The sequence below is a fragment of the Hipposideros armiger genome, unplaced genomic scaffold (genome assembly GCF_001890085.2).
Source record: "Hipposideros armiger isolate ML-2016 unplaced genomic scaffold, ASM189008v1 scaffold_212, whole genome shotgun sequence".
Lineage (NCBI taxonomy): Eukaryota > Metazoa > Chordata > Mammalia > Chiroptera > Hipposideridae > Hipposideros > Hipposideros armiger.
This window is the reverse complement of record NW_017731562.1, coordinates 2,040,222-2,056,750: the sequence shown is the minus strand read 5'-3', so window position 1 is coordinate 2,056,750 and position 16,529 is coordinate 2,040,222. Positions and strand designations below refer to the sequence as shown.

The following is a 16,529-nucleotide window of genomic DNA, read 5'->3' as shown; positions in this document are numbered from 1 at the left end:
ATAAACTACATGTTTTTAAATGAGTGAAGACAAGAAAAAACTATGAGCCCTATGTGATTTCACCCAATATTTTTTAACTATCCGCCATAGCCAGACATAGGTAGGACCTCAGGACACAAAAATGAATATGGCATGACATTTTTCTCAAGGAATACACAATTTAGAGAGGCACAGATACATCAGCAACTATGTTGCTGAAAGAGTAATTATTTCTGCCAGTGGATGATGACACTGGAGGGAAAACTTCCTAGGAGCGATGACGTTTGTCAAAACAGTGACTTTTAGTATATAGGAATCCCTAATCTTATAGAAACATCAATGACTTGGACATTTTGTTTAGCACATATTTTTCCAATCAAATACCAGACATATTTCCAGTAAATAATCCTTAGAAAACTAAGTAAAATGCTTTTGAAGAAGGAATTCCATTAGAGGCCTTCCACGAGGTCTGCTACACGTTATGATTCTCAGAATTCCATATTAACTTGACAGTTGCTTTTCATTTGCAAAACCTTCCTGATGCTGTATTTTCTCTGGTTATCAATCAAGCATCTTAGAATGTGGGGCTTCTGTGACACCACAACAACACTGGTTAAAATAATTTTATTGGACATTTCATAATGCTTGAATTCATGCTTGAAATTTTGATATATTAAATTGGATATATCCAAAGGTTTCTTTATTGTATAAATATTTTTAAAGGACTCACACTTTTACTTCCCTTATTCTAAAGGGGGGGCCATCTCCAAGCCACTCACAGACCAAACTGTAGCTGAATCCCAGGAAGCTGTGTTTGAATGTGAAGTTGCCAACCCTGATTCCGAAGGTGAATGGTTGAAGGATGACAAACACCTACCGCTGAGTACCAATATTAAAAGTGAATCTGATGGCCACAAAAGGAGACTTATCATTGCTGTCACCAAGTTAGATGACATTGGAGAATACACCTACAAGGTGGCCACCTCTAAAACATCTGCCAAACTCAAAGTTGAAGGTCAGTGATATAATAACAGATTTATCCATTTCAAATCATATTACATTCTTGACAGTTACCATTTTAAAAGTCAAATGGTATAATCATTTTGGATGACATAAATCTTTATTTCATAAAATCATCATAAACTCTCCAAACTTTCTTTCTGAGCCATATACCACAGGTGCAAAATTGTTTATAAGATGTGTTTATGTGAGGAAGCCATTTCTTAGGTTCCAGCTCTGTGGAACAGCTATAATGAATTAGATGAATTCCTTATAATGAATTCCTCTTTCACTCTTCTCCAATCAATCTATTGAGCTATTAGTATATGGTTTTGCAAATTTCCTCCCATTCAAGCATAGAAAAAAAATCATTGCCCAATATATATTTCAAACTGGATCCCAGGTTTTCCTAAATAATCTCAAGGTGTCCTTTAAAACAGAGGTGCTACACAACTGCCAAATTTTTGATAACCGTTCACATGCAAGATAACCAGGTAATGATCTTATTCAGGACTTCTTTTATTATATTGATATCATCTTTATTTTCTAAACCCATTATAAATTTGTCTTCAGCCGTCAAAATTAAGAAGACCCTGAAGAACCTCACAGTGACAGAGACACAGGATGCTGTTTTCACTGTTGAACTAACCCACCCTGATGTGAAAGGTGTCCAGTGGATCAAAAATGCGGTAGTGCTGCAGTCCAATGACAAATACAGCATCTCAGTCAAAGGAACAGTTTATTCTCTGAGAATCAAAAACTGCACCATTATGGACGAGTCTGTTTATGGCTTCAAGCTTGGAAGGCTAGGAGCCAGTGCCAGACTGCACGTTGAAAGTAAGTTGACTTGGAAGCACTTTATAAGTTGCCGACTCATAGGTACCATTAAATTAACCATATCACTGAATTGCTTCAACTTTCCTTATTAGCTGTCAAGATCATTAAAAAGCCAAAGGATGTGACTGCCTTGGAAAACACCACCGTTGCCTTTGAAGTCAGTGTTTCCCATGACACGGTTCCAGTAAAATGGTTCCACAAGAATGTGGAGATTAAGCCAAGTGACAAACACAGGCTGGTCTCAGAAAGGAAGGTCCACAAACTGATGCTACAGCACATTTCCCCCTCAGATGCTGGGGAATATACAGCTATGGTGGGACAACTGGAATGCAAAGCTAAACTGTTTGTGGAGAGTAAGTGTTCTTCAGCCCCTGCCACATTTCCCTAGATGACGCCCATGTATTCATTTCTTTGTTTGATTCACCCTTTTCTTTTTTATTTTAAATAAAATATATTCACTGAAATACCCTCTGATTTTCCCAAGCACTACATATTACAAAAACCATGAAAAGCATCGAGGTGCCTGAAACCAAAACTGCCTCCTTTGAGTGCGAGGTGTCCCACTTCAATGTCCCTTCCACGTGGCTCAAGAATGGTGTGGAGATTGAGATGAGTGAAAAGTTCAAGATAGTCGTGCAGGGAAAACTCCATCAGCTCATCATCATGAACACCAGCACGGAGGACGCAGCAGAATACACGTTTGTCTGTGGCAATGACCAAATCAGTGCCACCCTGAAAGTGACCCGTGAGTAGAAAAATAATAATAAAATCAAATAAAAATATATATACTGGGGGTGCCAAAAAAATGTATATGTATATTAAGATGTTATTTATGCTTAAACAGTAGTTCGCCATAATCAGAAGTGTCTGGACACTGATGGTCACCACTTTGAGCACCTCTTGTAATTGCAGAAGTCAAACATGACTTGTATTCATCTTTTGTTATCGGTATATATTGAGTACTACAATTTTAATAGTTTTTTTCCTTTCTTAAAATGTGTATGCATTTTTGGCACCCTCTGTATATATAATGATGGCCAGTAGACTCATTGTTATTCCATATCTTACACATTTGTTTCCTGACCATTTAGTCTACTTGAAAAATCTCTGACTGAAATATCTACTGAGAGTTCACCCTGAGTTCGGTACTAGCGTCTCCACCTAGATAAAATTTTCCAATTAGAATAACATTGAAAGGCTACCTATAAAGCTGCTCTAGTGTCTGTCATTTGCTCTTTCTGTTCCTCTATCACTTGGCATTGGCCTGTAGAGAAAGGGGTACCTGGAAGTTATCATCGCTCGTATCTTCGAACTGTAATCACCTTAACAGGCATACTAAACACACTCTGGTTTTCATTCTGCACCTGTGGTGACCCACACTGTTGGGAGCCGGCTGCACCTCAGTGTCTGACATGGCCAAGCGCACTGCTATTGTGACAAATTCTGAAGCTCTGACTGAGAAACAGATACTGCTTTATGTCTTGGAAAATTTAAATTCCCCTTTGGATGCCCCCAGTAGGATAAAGATCTGACACCCCTTCTTATATTGATTGTTTTATTTACTTTAACCAAATAAGTGAGTTTTGGACATATTATGATAATTCTGTTTTACTGTTAGTTTCTTAGTGATAGATTCTTAGTGATAGACAAGTTATGCACCTTATAATTCTTAAGATCCTGTTTAGCCAGTAATGTTTGAAATAATTGCTAAGTAGTAAACATCCTTTAGGTGCCAGGGCAGGAACTTGGCTCCAGCCACAAAGCCATTATAGGTAGAAATTGAAACATTGTTAGGATAAGTTAGTCATTAGCATAGAACAGGTCAGGCTGTACCCTGTAACAGAAACATCAGGAGGAAGAAAAGCTCTGAGAAAAACAACTTCCAAAAGGGCAAAAGTTTAACTCTGGAAAAGGTCAACTGCCCAGTATAAAAGGGACATGCTGTAAGGATAAAGTGAGACACTTCTCTTCTTGAAAAAGCGCTCCTGTGTCTACGCGCGGTTTTTTCCTCGCCAACTCCGCCTCCACCTGAGGGAACCCCTGGACCTGCTGGAGCTCTCCCGCACCACACCATACTGACATAAAGTCTCCTTCCCCCTTTGCAGCAATCATGATTACATCCATGCTGAAGGACATCAATGCTGAAGAAAAAGACACCATTACCTTTGAGGTGACGGTGAACCATGAAGGAATCTCTTACAAATGGTTAAAGAATGGTGTGGAAATCAAGTCAACCGATAGGTGCCAGATGAGAACTAAGCAGCTCACACACTCACTGAACATCAGGAATGTTCACTTTGGAGATGCTGCTGAGTACACTTTTGTGGCTGGAAAGGCTACATCGACAGCCACCCTTTACGTGGAAGGTAAGACTTCATAAATATATCCATAAAAATAATGTCAAACGTACTGTATGAAATGTTAATCAGTGTATCAGTTGATGAATGGATAAATACAATGTGCTATATCCATGCAATGGACTATTATTCCGCAATAAAAAGGAAGTACTGATGCATGCTACAACATGGATAAACCCTGAAAACTAGGCTGAGTAAAAGAAGCCATTCACAAAGGACCACATGTTGTATGATTCCATTTCCATGAAATCTTCAGAATACACCCATTTATAGAGACATAGATTGGCCTAAGTCTGAGGAGAAACAATGAGAGGGGTTTGGTGGGGAGTGATAGTTAAGGGGTTCATAGTTTCTTTCTGGGGTAACGAGAATGTTCTCAAATGGATTGTAGCGATAGTGGTGCCACTCTGAGTATACTCAAAGCCACTGAGTTACCTACTTTAAATGGGTGAATTGTATGTGAATTACAGCTGAATAAAGATGTTAAAAAGGTAAATATACTGTTTTGCAGCTCGTCATATAGAATTTAGGAAACACATTAAGGACATTAAGGTTCTAGAGAAGAAGCGAGCCATGTTTGAATGTGAAGTTTCTGAGCCTGACATCACTGTACAGTGGATGAAAGATGGCCAAGAACTGCAGATTGAGGACAGGTTAGTTGTTTTATCTTCTGCATTCCAGTAGTTCCCAATTTCCTTTGAGTCAGCATATATTAAACTTCAATTCCCATTTTATCTGTAGAATAAAGGTGCAGAAGGAGAAATACGTCCACCGCCTTCTGATCCCATCGACCCGGATGTCCGATGCCGGACAGTACACAGTAGTGGCTGGAGGCAACACGTCCACTGCTAACCTCTTTGTAGAGGGTCGAGATGTTCGCATCCGAAGTATTAAAAAGGAGGTTCAGGTATTAAAAACATGCCAGATTTCGGGGGAAATCTTCAGTAGTCCATAATCCATAATTTTATGTTTTAATTATTGACTTTTAAATTGTCTAACCACAGTCATCTAATGAATTAAGTCAGGTGATCCCTTATGGCCTAGTTTCTTATGCTGACATCAATTTAGTCACAGTTTCCTCTCACTTAGGGAATAAGTGTGTCCTTAGCAGCTGTCAAAATGCTTTAATTAAAGCAGCTGTAGAAGCTTCACTGTCTAAAAAATGGCTACTTGCCCAACAGCACCAGGCAGGAAAGAACTAAAATTTTAATTGTGGTGTTCACACATCAACTAGAATTAAGGGAATTGAGAACAAGGTAGCATTTTCTCAGAAGCTGCCTATTACGGGGAGGCAGGTGTGTAGGGACTTAGCTGGGGACACTTACTCTGAGGTCCCAGAGGAAGACCAGTTTGAGCAAAGCTGGATTCCTAGTAAGGATGCTGAGAAAACACCTTTGCTCTTTGCTACATGTGCAGAGCTTGTCCTCATGGGTGCCAGTCTTCCCACATGATATAATGGACGTAGCATGTTAAGAGAAATATCATTTCAGTTTGGCTTCACCATATTGCTCATCCAAGAAGAGCCAGGCATTTCAGGCCTTTGGCCATAGTGAAAAAGACTTCAGTGAGGACTCAGACAATCTGGATATGCCCTCCATTCCTTTATTGTCCAGTTCTGAACCTTGATTTCCTCACTTTCAAAATAGTTTCTACCTAGTCTACAAGGTTATTGTTCATATCACATGAAATCAAATTGAGTAGCACTTAAAAGAGTAGTGTAAAATAATAAAAAGCCCACAGATGTAAAGCGTCATTATTTCTGTTCTATTAATTAAGCAGCAAACATTTAGGATAAAATCATTGCCTCTTTGAGGCATCCTCTCTCTTCAGGGCAGGTGTAAGCATGATTCTTTACAAGAGAAGTTTGGGTGCCATTTGTCCAAGGATGGGAAGGAAAAACTAGAAGGTGCTATACCCGGGCAACTTATTATATCATAATGTATAGGTTGTTCTTGCTCTTCAGGTGAACAGTATTATTAGGAGCAGGTTAACTGAAAGGAAGCCAGGGCTTCAATTTTCTTTTTCTGTTGCTTCATCAAAAGGTTATTGAGAAACAACGTGCTGTCGTTGAGTTTGAGGTCAATGAAGACGATGTTGATGCCCACTGGTATAAAGATGGCATTGAAATCAATTTCCAAATCCAAGAGCGACACCAATATGTTGTAGAGAGAAGAATCCATCGGATGTTTATCTCTGAGACCAGGCATAGTGATGCCGGGGAATACACTTTTGTGGCCGGAAGGAACAGGAGTTCTGTCACTCTCTACGTCAATGGTAGGTACAGACGTTAACATGTTGGGTAGATCCATCTGGGAGAAGCCTCCCCTTTAGGTTACTAAAGTTCTGGTAGTTCCTGGGTAATTTCTAAAGAACCCATGATACTCATGTGGTTACATCTATATTTATTTTCACATCATACGTATGGAAAAGGGATGGCAGCTGTTAAAACAGCTGTTACGATGTTGTTTCCAAAAAGCACCTAATGGCTAGATCTTTATTTAGCTGGTCAACACTATGCAACATCCATTGCGTGTCAATTACAGCATACCCCAAATGGGTTTGTAGATACAACATTCAGCTTTTCTAGTCCTCTGCCCTTGGCTCTAACTGCTTAAGTACTTGTAGCACTGCCAAGTGATAGGGGCATTTCCAGCCTCTAGTCTGCAGTGCCTGGGAGAACCCAGAGGTCCCCTTTGAGACCACAGAGTGTCTAGAGAGCCACACGCGATGTGGAACCCCTTCTCTCTGCCTCAAGCTGTATGATCAGGGTCTCATTCTTTGGAGGGGGAATTCCACATGCTACCAAGTCCTCAGGGGAGTACCATTAAACCATGCACTTTCCTCATTAAATACCTTAGAGCTGAATTTGAGGCTGACTTAGATCTGACACTAACCTAGATACACAGAGAAAACGGAACTCCCATCTCAATTCTTATCTCGGGCTATATCTATGTGAACCACTACCCTGGAGGCAGAAGAAGGGACACTAGGAGTAATCTCAGAGTTTCCCAAAATGAACTGTATTGCCAACATTCCCTCGGTACCTAACATACCAAATAGTTATGGCACCCAGTTATTATTATTTCTGTATTACTGGTGGGGATACTGAAACACAGAGAAGTAAAAGTCTTTTCTATGGCAGTGTCAGGAACCAGCTCCACAGAAGTCATTTCTCCCCCATTTCTGGGTTGTGTGAATTACCTGGTTTCCCTCACACATCACAACACTAAGAATGTGCCTTCATTAGCGTAACAGGAAAGCTGTTTTTGAAAACATCTACCTAATTACGTTTAACTAGACCCAAAATAACATTCATTCATTCTCTGATACAGTTCACTGGCACCTGTATATAAGGAAATGACTATGACATATACACATGCTTGTAAAACAAGCAACCTGAATGGGATGAGCCACCTCACCGCATGATTTGCCCAGATGACTTTTTAACATAGATAGCATGTGGCAGCGGTTCTAGAATTCTTTAGGGTACTGGTCACTGCTACACCCCCACCCAGATCCTGACCAGGAACAGGGGTAATCATGTTACGTTGAGAAATTCAATCCTTTCAGGATCCCCTCCCCCATGCAAATATCGGCAGTATCTTTCTAAACCTATTTCCTCTACTTAAATTCCAAATGTTTTCTTCTTCCTTATCACAAAGAATGTCCTAGTATTGTAAGGCAAGATAGAACAATTTCGAAGTTTTGTTTCCAGGCACATAACCACCTGGCAACTAACAAATGTAGAACTTCATGGGCTCTCCCGGGTTGGTGTGATTTTTCATGAGCTGTTTGTTTGCATTTGCTCTCAGCTCCGGAACCACCCCAAGTTCTGCAGGAGCTCCAGCCTGTCACTGTGCAATCTGGCAAGCCTGCCCGCTTCTGTGCTGTGATATCTGGCAGACCACAGCCTAAAATTTCCTGGTACAAGGAAGAGCAGCTGCTTTCCACAGGCTTCAAGTGCAAATTTCTTCATGACGGGCAAGAGTACACACTTTTGTTAATTGAGGCCTTCCCAGAGGATGCCGCTGTCTATACCTGTGAAGCCAAGAATGACTATGGAGTTGCCACAACCTCAGCTTCACTCTCGGTGGAAGGTACGAAGGCCTTGCTACTTCTCAGCTTTCAATAAAACTTAAGAAACCAGGTTGTGCATTCCCCCAGTGCATTTAAAAATACAATTTGGAGCTCATACAAGTAGACTGCTCCTCCACTTTGAAGCTCTGAAAGTGTTCCACTGCGACATAAATTAAGATAAATTGGCATGCTCTCTTCGATGAGGTGTGTTTGGTGACTCAGTAATGATAACTCTTGTGATCCCTTTCTTTAGTTCCGGAGGTTGTATCTCCTGACCAGGAAATGCCAATTTATCCTCCTGCTATCATCACCCCACTTCAGGACACAGTCACTTCTGAGGGGCGACCAGCCCGTTTTCAGTGCAGAGTTTCTGGAACAGGTAGGTTTACAAGCAATGGTATCATTGCTAATATTTGCAAAGAACAACGTGGGGGAAAAGTTTTCTCAACTTTTCCACCATTACAAACACCTCTCATGCATAATTTGAAGTTTAATGGGACTCTTGCAAAACAGTTTAATTATTGAATTAAAACTTAGATTATTGTTTTCCAATACTGGACTGTATACCTAAAAATGATTAATGTGGTAAGTTTTATGTTTTCTGTGTTTTTTTACCACAATAAAAAAAGAATTAGATTAGCGTTTCCCAGTGTTTTAAACTTCAGAAAATGTCATGTTCCCTTTATGATTGTAGTTGCACTTTTATCTCTTGAAAAAATATTACAAAACTAGTTATTGTTAAATTAAATATAAAGCATCTACATATGCTTCAAAATAAGAGTCTACCTGTATATAAGATATTATCCAGTCTATGGACAATGTTTGTGTGAAAAGGTATATTTCCTTGGAAGGCAGTATACTGTTGTGGTCAAAAGTAAAGGTTTTATGGTCAGAGAGGTTGGATTTGAATCTTGGCTCCACTGTGTGACCTTAGGCAAATATATGATTCCTCAGGTTCTCTTCCCCTTATGAGTAAAATGAGAATAATATTGCATTCAATCTTACAATGTGTTGTGTCTGCTCCCTCACGGGCCATGAAAGAATTCATGAGGCAGGTAGAACTACAGAAGGAAGATTTATTAAAGTAAAAGAAGGGTCATCAGGGCAGAGTCTGCTGGAAATTAATGCATTGAGTCTTTGTTTGTTCTCAAGTTTTATATGTTCTACTCAGGATGCATTGTATATCCCTTCAGCCTGTAGTGGAATTTTCTGTTGAGTTCGGCTTTGTCAGTTGTGGTGGAGGAAGGTGCTGTTAAGCAGGTTATTTCAACCTTTGCATATGTTCTGTAGATTTAAGTTGGAGCTAGGAGTGGATCCCATACAGATGCAAAACCTCTCCCATGTCACAGCCAGCACTGGGCAGAAGGAAATATTGTAGAAACCTTGAAACTGGTATGCATAATAAATGTATAGGAAGCAGAATCATTAGGAGGTAAAGAAAGAAAAGAAAGCTTTCAAAAAGTCCCAAGCTAAATTACACTGGTTAAATCAAATTCTACCAGAGATCCAAATCTCAAAATAGAGATTTAGTGCCACCATTACAATTCCCATCTTAACAGAGTTGACATTTCGTGAAGGCAGGGATTCTGTTTTAGTCCTGAGAACCTTATGCCTGCAAAGCAGTGGCTCCTCGAAAGGAAGCTCCGTGAGAACAAGGGTGGATCTTTGTCCTAGAATAACTCCATACACAGTAGATGCTCCATAAGTAATTGTTAATTGGACAAACAATTGGTAAATGACTAATCCCAATCCCTTAAGACTATTATCAGGATTACATTACATAACCCAAGTCAGCACTTAGTACAGAACCCCTCATATAGTAATCCCTCAGTTAGCTGCTAAGATTTTTTAATTGGGGCGTACTATCCAAACACCACCAGCTCCCTGCCCCCACCCAAGGAGTCTGACCTTGGCATAATGAGATAAAATATTTGGAGCCATTTCAAGCCAACCATGATTATAACCAGACCTCAGCTAAAGGCAAGATAAATAAACGTCATCCCAAATGCAAATCATTCCCTCATTTACCTGGCTCTTGTATAACACCACCAAAAGGAAATGCTCAAAGCCTGGTCATCTCATAGCACTGCTAATACGTTTTATTGTTTTGTTTTGTTTATCATGCTTCTCCCATTAGTTTATGGCCCAGTCTCTACATTGCTGAAAGCCATTTTTCAAAGCAAGTTAGTTGGGCTTCTATGACCTAATGATTTCCTCCTCTGGGATGGAGTGCTGATTTAGAAACCAAATGGACCTGTTTGATTTTATGAGCATAATTAAAGGATGTAATGTATGCAAAGCACCTATAGCATGGCTGGCAAGTGACTGGTGCTCAATACATTAATTTTATTATAGCCATAGAGAGGAATTATGTAAACATAAAATTCTGGCATTGCACGAGCAACATGGACAAATAACATAGACTTTAGAGTGTTAAAGCATAAAGTTTGAGAAATACTAAACATTAAGAAATGAGGACTGATTTGATAATATTCTACTAACACATAAAGAAAAGTGCGTTTTAATATCAAATTCACTAAAGCCACACTAAATAATTTATCTACTTATTACATTTTTAGAGGATTTTTTTCAAATAAATATATATATGGATTGTCCAGAGTACTGAATCGTAACAATATTTGTACAAAGCCTTTTATTTTATAAATCATATCATAGTTTTGCTTTTAAGGTGTTGCAAAAATTTACTTTTAAGGTGTTGCAAAAATTTGAAGTCCTCGACAAGGCTCCAATTGGGGTAGAAAGAGAAAAAGGAAAATCTCTTCCTTTTCTATATGATTGATGTTTTTAAATGTTTGAATGGATTTTATCAACTCATGAGATCATTAACTCTCTATATGTGGTAATATTTATACACATATACAGGTTTTAGCACCATCTTGTAAACATATGTTCTAGATGACAAAAATTAAACTCGTTAAAGAAAATACCCTTTTAAAAATGTACCAAATCACATAGTTTCATTCCCGCAGGACTGAAAATATTTCTACAACTTCCTCTGACAAGGTAGTGCCTTCAGGAAGTAAGTGCAGCCCTGCCTTCCACATATTGGGGAAAAAATTATGAGTCTTCAAAGCCCTAGCACATGTTTTGGGGAACTCAAAACTTGCTGAAACGTGGAACATGGTCCTGAGCAATCTGGTGGTGCTTTCATAACAGTAAAAATGTTGTCTATTGAAGGTCTCTGGTGCCACCTACTGGTAGATGAGCAATTTGGAAAAGGAGAATTTTAAAACTTGGAGCTTTTTGCTAGTGTTTATTCTACAGGTAACGAGTCCGTATCATTTGGAGGCTTACAGAGTGACAGCTAGCTAAGTGAAGGGATAAATAATTCCCCTAGCAATGATGGATGCCCATTGTTCATTTAAGCGTCTACTCAGCTTTATGCTACCAACATGTGTGTTCCTGCAGACGTCACGCTAGGTGCTGGGGATGCCAAAGCCAGGCTGTTGCCTTCCCAGAGCTCAGTGTGCAAGTGAGGAGACGCACAACTAGATCCCAAGGTTGTAAGTGCCGGAACATCCCACATTCCCAGTGTTCTGTGTCTGGGAGACAGTCGGAGAAAGATGCATGGACTAAGCATTGAAGAATCAATAGGGTCATTGAACACAGTGGTGTTCTAGGCAGAGAACATCTTTCCCAAAGTCACAGAGCTTGCGAGAACACTTCACGTGCTGGAAATGACAAGCAGTTTAAGTATGGTTGGGAAGTGATCTTATGAGGGAGCAAGAAGGCTAGGGCCAGATACTAAAGTGTTTGGTTTCTGTGCTTTGGATTTTAGATTTTATCTTGTTTACATTGAGAAGCCAATGAAGGGTTTCTGAGCACCTGGGTAACATGATCAGATGTGCTTTTTACAAGTTATACTATGATAGTGAAAGGAGGAATGGACAAGTAAGGGAGGTGGGACTAGAGGTAAGGGACCAGGGGAGAAGCTATCACAATCGGCTTGGAGAGTGTTGACAAGACCCTCAACTAGGGGAGTCAGGAGAAAGAAGGAGGTAAATTATAGAATTCAGGAGGTAGAATGAGCAAGATTTAGGGACCAAATACAATGAAGTGGTGGGGGTAAGGAGCAGGGGCAATGAGGTGGCCTTACAGAAGCCCTAAGAAGCCAATGACCAAAACAGATAGTGGCAGCCCAGCCAGGAGCACCAAATCCACTACCAAGAGAAATCTCACCTTTTAGCTCATTTATGGTTGGCAATTCATGTCTCTCCTAGTGCTTTATTCAGTTCTCCAAAGGAAGAAGTTGTCAATAGGAATAACCAGAGAACCTCATAAGGGGACATACCAAGCCCTTCTTTCTTCCATTTCCATTGATAGTTAAACAAATTAGCTAAATAGTTGCAAGATGATTGCTAAGTTTCATGTGACAGCGTTACCTATTATATCACCTGTCTTTTGGCATGTTGTTGAAGACACTGCTGATCCCTTCCATGATGTTAGACAGTCTTGCTTTACTGGCTGACGTGTGCAGTGGTTTATAAAGTCCACTCATCGGTGTATGTCATTTAATACATACACAAATTTTATGCAATGAATAGCCCATGAATTATTATGCATCTCGTTTTACAAAGGAGAATACTGGTTCAGAGAGAGTAAAATGACCTGTCCAAGGTCACACAGCTGGTAAACCGTAGTATCAGGATTCCATTTTCTACCTTTTCTTGTTATCCAAGGAAGTGAAAAGATTTGTTTCTTTAAAGGGAGAACCTGTAGTTTATAAATAACTCAATACCATGTGGGAAGGAGGGGAACCTTCATAAACCAATAATTGTGCTAAATGCAAACAAATGTCAGATGATTGGGCTATTAGAAGATCCCCATGGATGACACTGAGATATGGAAGTGATATAGTGACCGTACCCCCAAAACAAGATGACTTTGATTTTGGCTTTTAAAACAAGTAACTAAATTTAAATCTCTTCAATTACAGGGCTATTGTTTTAATGTAATATTTTTACAAGCTCCCATTACCATAGACTATAACAACATAATAATGTTACTTATCACTACTTTTGGGTTTTTATTTTATATCATTTTAAGATGGTTTAAATCCTTGCCTGGAAATAGCTAGTTTTATTATTATTTACTATCACCGTTACTTTGAAATAAGCCAAATATATCTAAGATGCTCAAATTCCATGACTCTTTCTTTCAATTTAAAAAGTATTTTCAATTTAAAAAGTATTTTCTGTGGTGATGGGAACTTTCAATGCTTGCTCATTGGTAATGAAAGAATAGAAGTTTTTTTTTAGTTTGCAGGGTGTTTATTTTACACATTGTGGGATGTTGATCTTCTCAGCTCTCCTTTTGATTGATCTTTCTGCACACCAGAAGTGCCGATTTTGTTCACTTCCTGTCCCAGTAGGCAACTACAATCCCAGATCAAATTCCTGATGACTGTTTCTCAGTACTACCTTTTTCTCGAGGTCACTGAATATATCAAAAGCATTTCCCTGTTTCCACAGCATGAACCTCAAATTGTTAAAAACCATACAACTAAAATTGTAAAATTTTAAACATTGCAACAAGTCTATAAGCTGGATTTTTGTAGAATCATATTTCCTTAAGGATGAAAAGAAATCATGTAAGAGCAGATGTGGCATGCCTAAAAGAAAAATTATTAAGATAAATATGAAATATAGCCACTGGTATAATCAATATTGTGTTTTCAGGTAAATTTAAAATATCTACTTGTGTTTATTATTTAAATATCCTTTTCCTTTTGTGATACAGATCTAAAAGTGTCTTGGTACAGCAAAGACAAGAAAATCAAGCCATCTCGGTTCTTTAGAATGACTCAGTTTGAAGACACTTACCAACTGGAAATTGCTGAAGCTTATCCAGAAGATGAAGGAATTTATACTTTTGTTGCTAATAACGCCGTAGGTCAAGTATCAAGCACAGCCAACTTGAAACTGGAAGGTAGAGTAAAACAACTTTAAGAACCACATTTAAATATAGATCTAATCTTACAATGTCAGTAACAAACACTAAAGATTTCATGTAAATCATCGTCAGTCCTACTCTTCTCTTCTAATGCGACTAATTGTTTCATGTTATATGTGATGTTCTCACTTTTTTATTCACCCCTTCTCATTATGAATCACAAGCCATCATCTTTTATTTTGCCCTGCTTTGTCTCCATAACGTTTCGTAATGTATTGCTCCCATCACCAGCTTTCATGCTTCCTGATCAGCATGTATCAGAATGGGGAGAAATGTGCTTAAGGAAATAGGTAGATTTGTTTCCTCATTTAGCTAGGATAAATTTTTTTTTAATCTAAAAGTGTTACCATTCGTCTATTGTGTTGACACAATTCTGATTTCACAGAAGTGACAGTGGACGATTTCAGGTCTGTACACCAGCTATTCACCATCATTCAAAGAATGCTTAAGGGTGGAGGGACCCAGGCCTAAGATGGTTTAAAATTTCTGTTTCTTGGGACTCTTAAATTACAATCAGAAACTTCCTCAGTGAGACAATTTGATTCAAACTGAGATAACTAATTTTATACAGCCAGACCATTTTCTATTTTCTCTGAGCTAATTTAGTCTATATAGCATTAAGTATATGGAAATACCTAAGGATTTAGGGCAACTTTTGATTTTTTTCTTTAATTTTAAACACATTATAATAACCAGATATTTTCTTAATCAATTAAAAGTGGTTTGCAAAATAAAAAAGCTGGTTTTATAACCAGAAAGGGAAAACTAAAAACAGAAAACAAGAATACCTAAACCAAACTGCATACTTCACTACTGCCTTTGGGAACAATATAGTGAAGTTCTTTAGACTATTGGTGTCTCAGCTGGTGTGTCTGGAAAATGGAAGGGAACTTGCGTGACTTTGAATCCCTAGTGGCATAAGTGGACAAGGCCTTGGGTTTGAACTGGTTCTAGTCTGCCGTTGAAATTTGTGACAGATCTGTAGACAATTCCAAATGAATTCTGGTTTCGATGCAGGGTACGCCATTAAAGATTGGCATGCTTCTTTTCAGGATGTAGCAAACTTGAAGAAGTGACATCAAACTTCCAATGGCATGTCTCTTCATCAGTTTCATTTAAGAAGGAGTCCCTTGGCCAAAAGCCCATCTTCATCCAGTCTCTATCAAGCCTCAGGGTGCACAGCGGGGAGACAGTCAGATTTTATGCCAGGGTTTCTGGTATTCCCAAGCCAGAAATCCAGTGGTTTCATAACCAGCAGCCAATGCTGCCAACAAAAGATGTAGTTTTCCATTTTGAGGAGTCCACAGGCATGGCTTTAATGCTTATAGTTGATGCTTACTCAGAGCATGCTGGGCAGTACTCTTGCAAAGCAGCCAATAGCGCTGGGGAAGCCACTTGTGCAGCTGCACTCACAGTGACTCCAAAAGGTAAAGCACATCTTGCTTCAAAGACTTTGCTTTGCTGCCTACCTCCTATTATCACTGTGACTAATGAGAGTCCCGACTGTTTGTCTCATTGCATATTGTGGTCAGTCCATAATTTACTAACAAAGTAACACCCCACAAGTCCCCCAGAGGTCTCAACTACAGGTTAACCTATGTGCTTTAAATCTCACTGAAGTACTTTCTGTGCATCACGTTCGTAGTTATTTTGTTAGGCATCAGCTGTGCTTGACATTTTTACTTTTCTAAACAACATCTCTTCATTGCTTCATTAATGATCTATTTGCTATATATTGTTTATAAAGTATATGGTGAAGGGAGGACAAATGGTATCCCAAATCGAATCAGCAAAAGAAGGGTGGGGGGAGACTGACTGTGACACTCTGGATAACTGCAGTGACAACGGAAGGAAGAAACTAGATACTGTGTGGCATCCGCATGAGCCTTCATCATCCATTCATCACTGAATCACTGGCAATGAATTTTCTTCTGTGTGATTCTGACACCCTAGAGCACTCCTCATCTGGCACGCTGCTTCCAAGTGACAACGGTGTCTTTCATCTTCATCTTCCATACCATTTTATGTTACTAACCTAACCAAGGGACAAAACTTAGATCTTAATATTCTTTTCTTTTTCTTGTCACTTGATTATACAGTGCAAGCCCTAGCTAGGCAAAGTTCTGGGAAAGATGTAAGAAAGTTCACCAACTCCCAGGCGGTGGCAGATTCCTCTTTCACAGAGCAGGAGAGCAAAATATCCCAAAATGAAATTAAGTCATTTCAAGAATCATCATATGAATATGAAGTGCAGGTTTTTGAAAGTATATCTCAAAGTTCCACCCACACAGCTGCATCTGTTCAAGA

At 39.1% G+C, this 16,529-nt stretch overlaps 1 protein-coding gene across 1 annotated transcript in view; it reads left to right on the top strand.

The window, feature by feature from the left end:
• TTN (titin) overlaps positions 1–16,529 on the top strand; it is a 271,989-nt gene that overhangs the window by 35,510 nt on the left and 219,950 nt on the right. Inside the window, exons 34-44 of the mRNA XM_019654015.1 lie at positions 734–994; positions 1,552–1,815; positions 1,908–2,168; positions 2,300–2,560; positions 3,921–4,181; positions 4,684–4,825; positions 4,914–5,079; positions 6,215–6,446; positions 7,985–8,269; positions 8,503–8,628; positions 14,010–14,198. Of these exons, the coding sequence (XP_019509560.1) occupies positions 734–994; positions 1,552–1,815; positions 1,908–2,168; positions 2,300–2,560; positions 3,921–4,181; positions 4,684–4,825; positions 4,914–5,079; positions 6,215–6,446; positions 7,985–8,269; positions 8,503–8,628; positions 14,010–14,198 (2,448 nt within the window). The remainder of the gene's footprint in view (positions 1–733; positions 995–1,551; positions 1,816–1,907; positions 2,169–2,299; positions 2,561–3,920; positions 4,182–4,683; positions 4,826–4,913; positions 5,080–6,214; positions 6,447–7,984; positions 8,270–8,502; positions 8,629–14,009; positions 14,199–16,529) is intronic.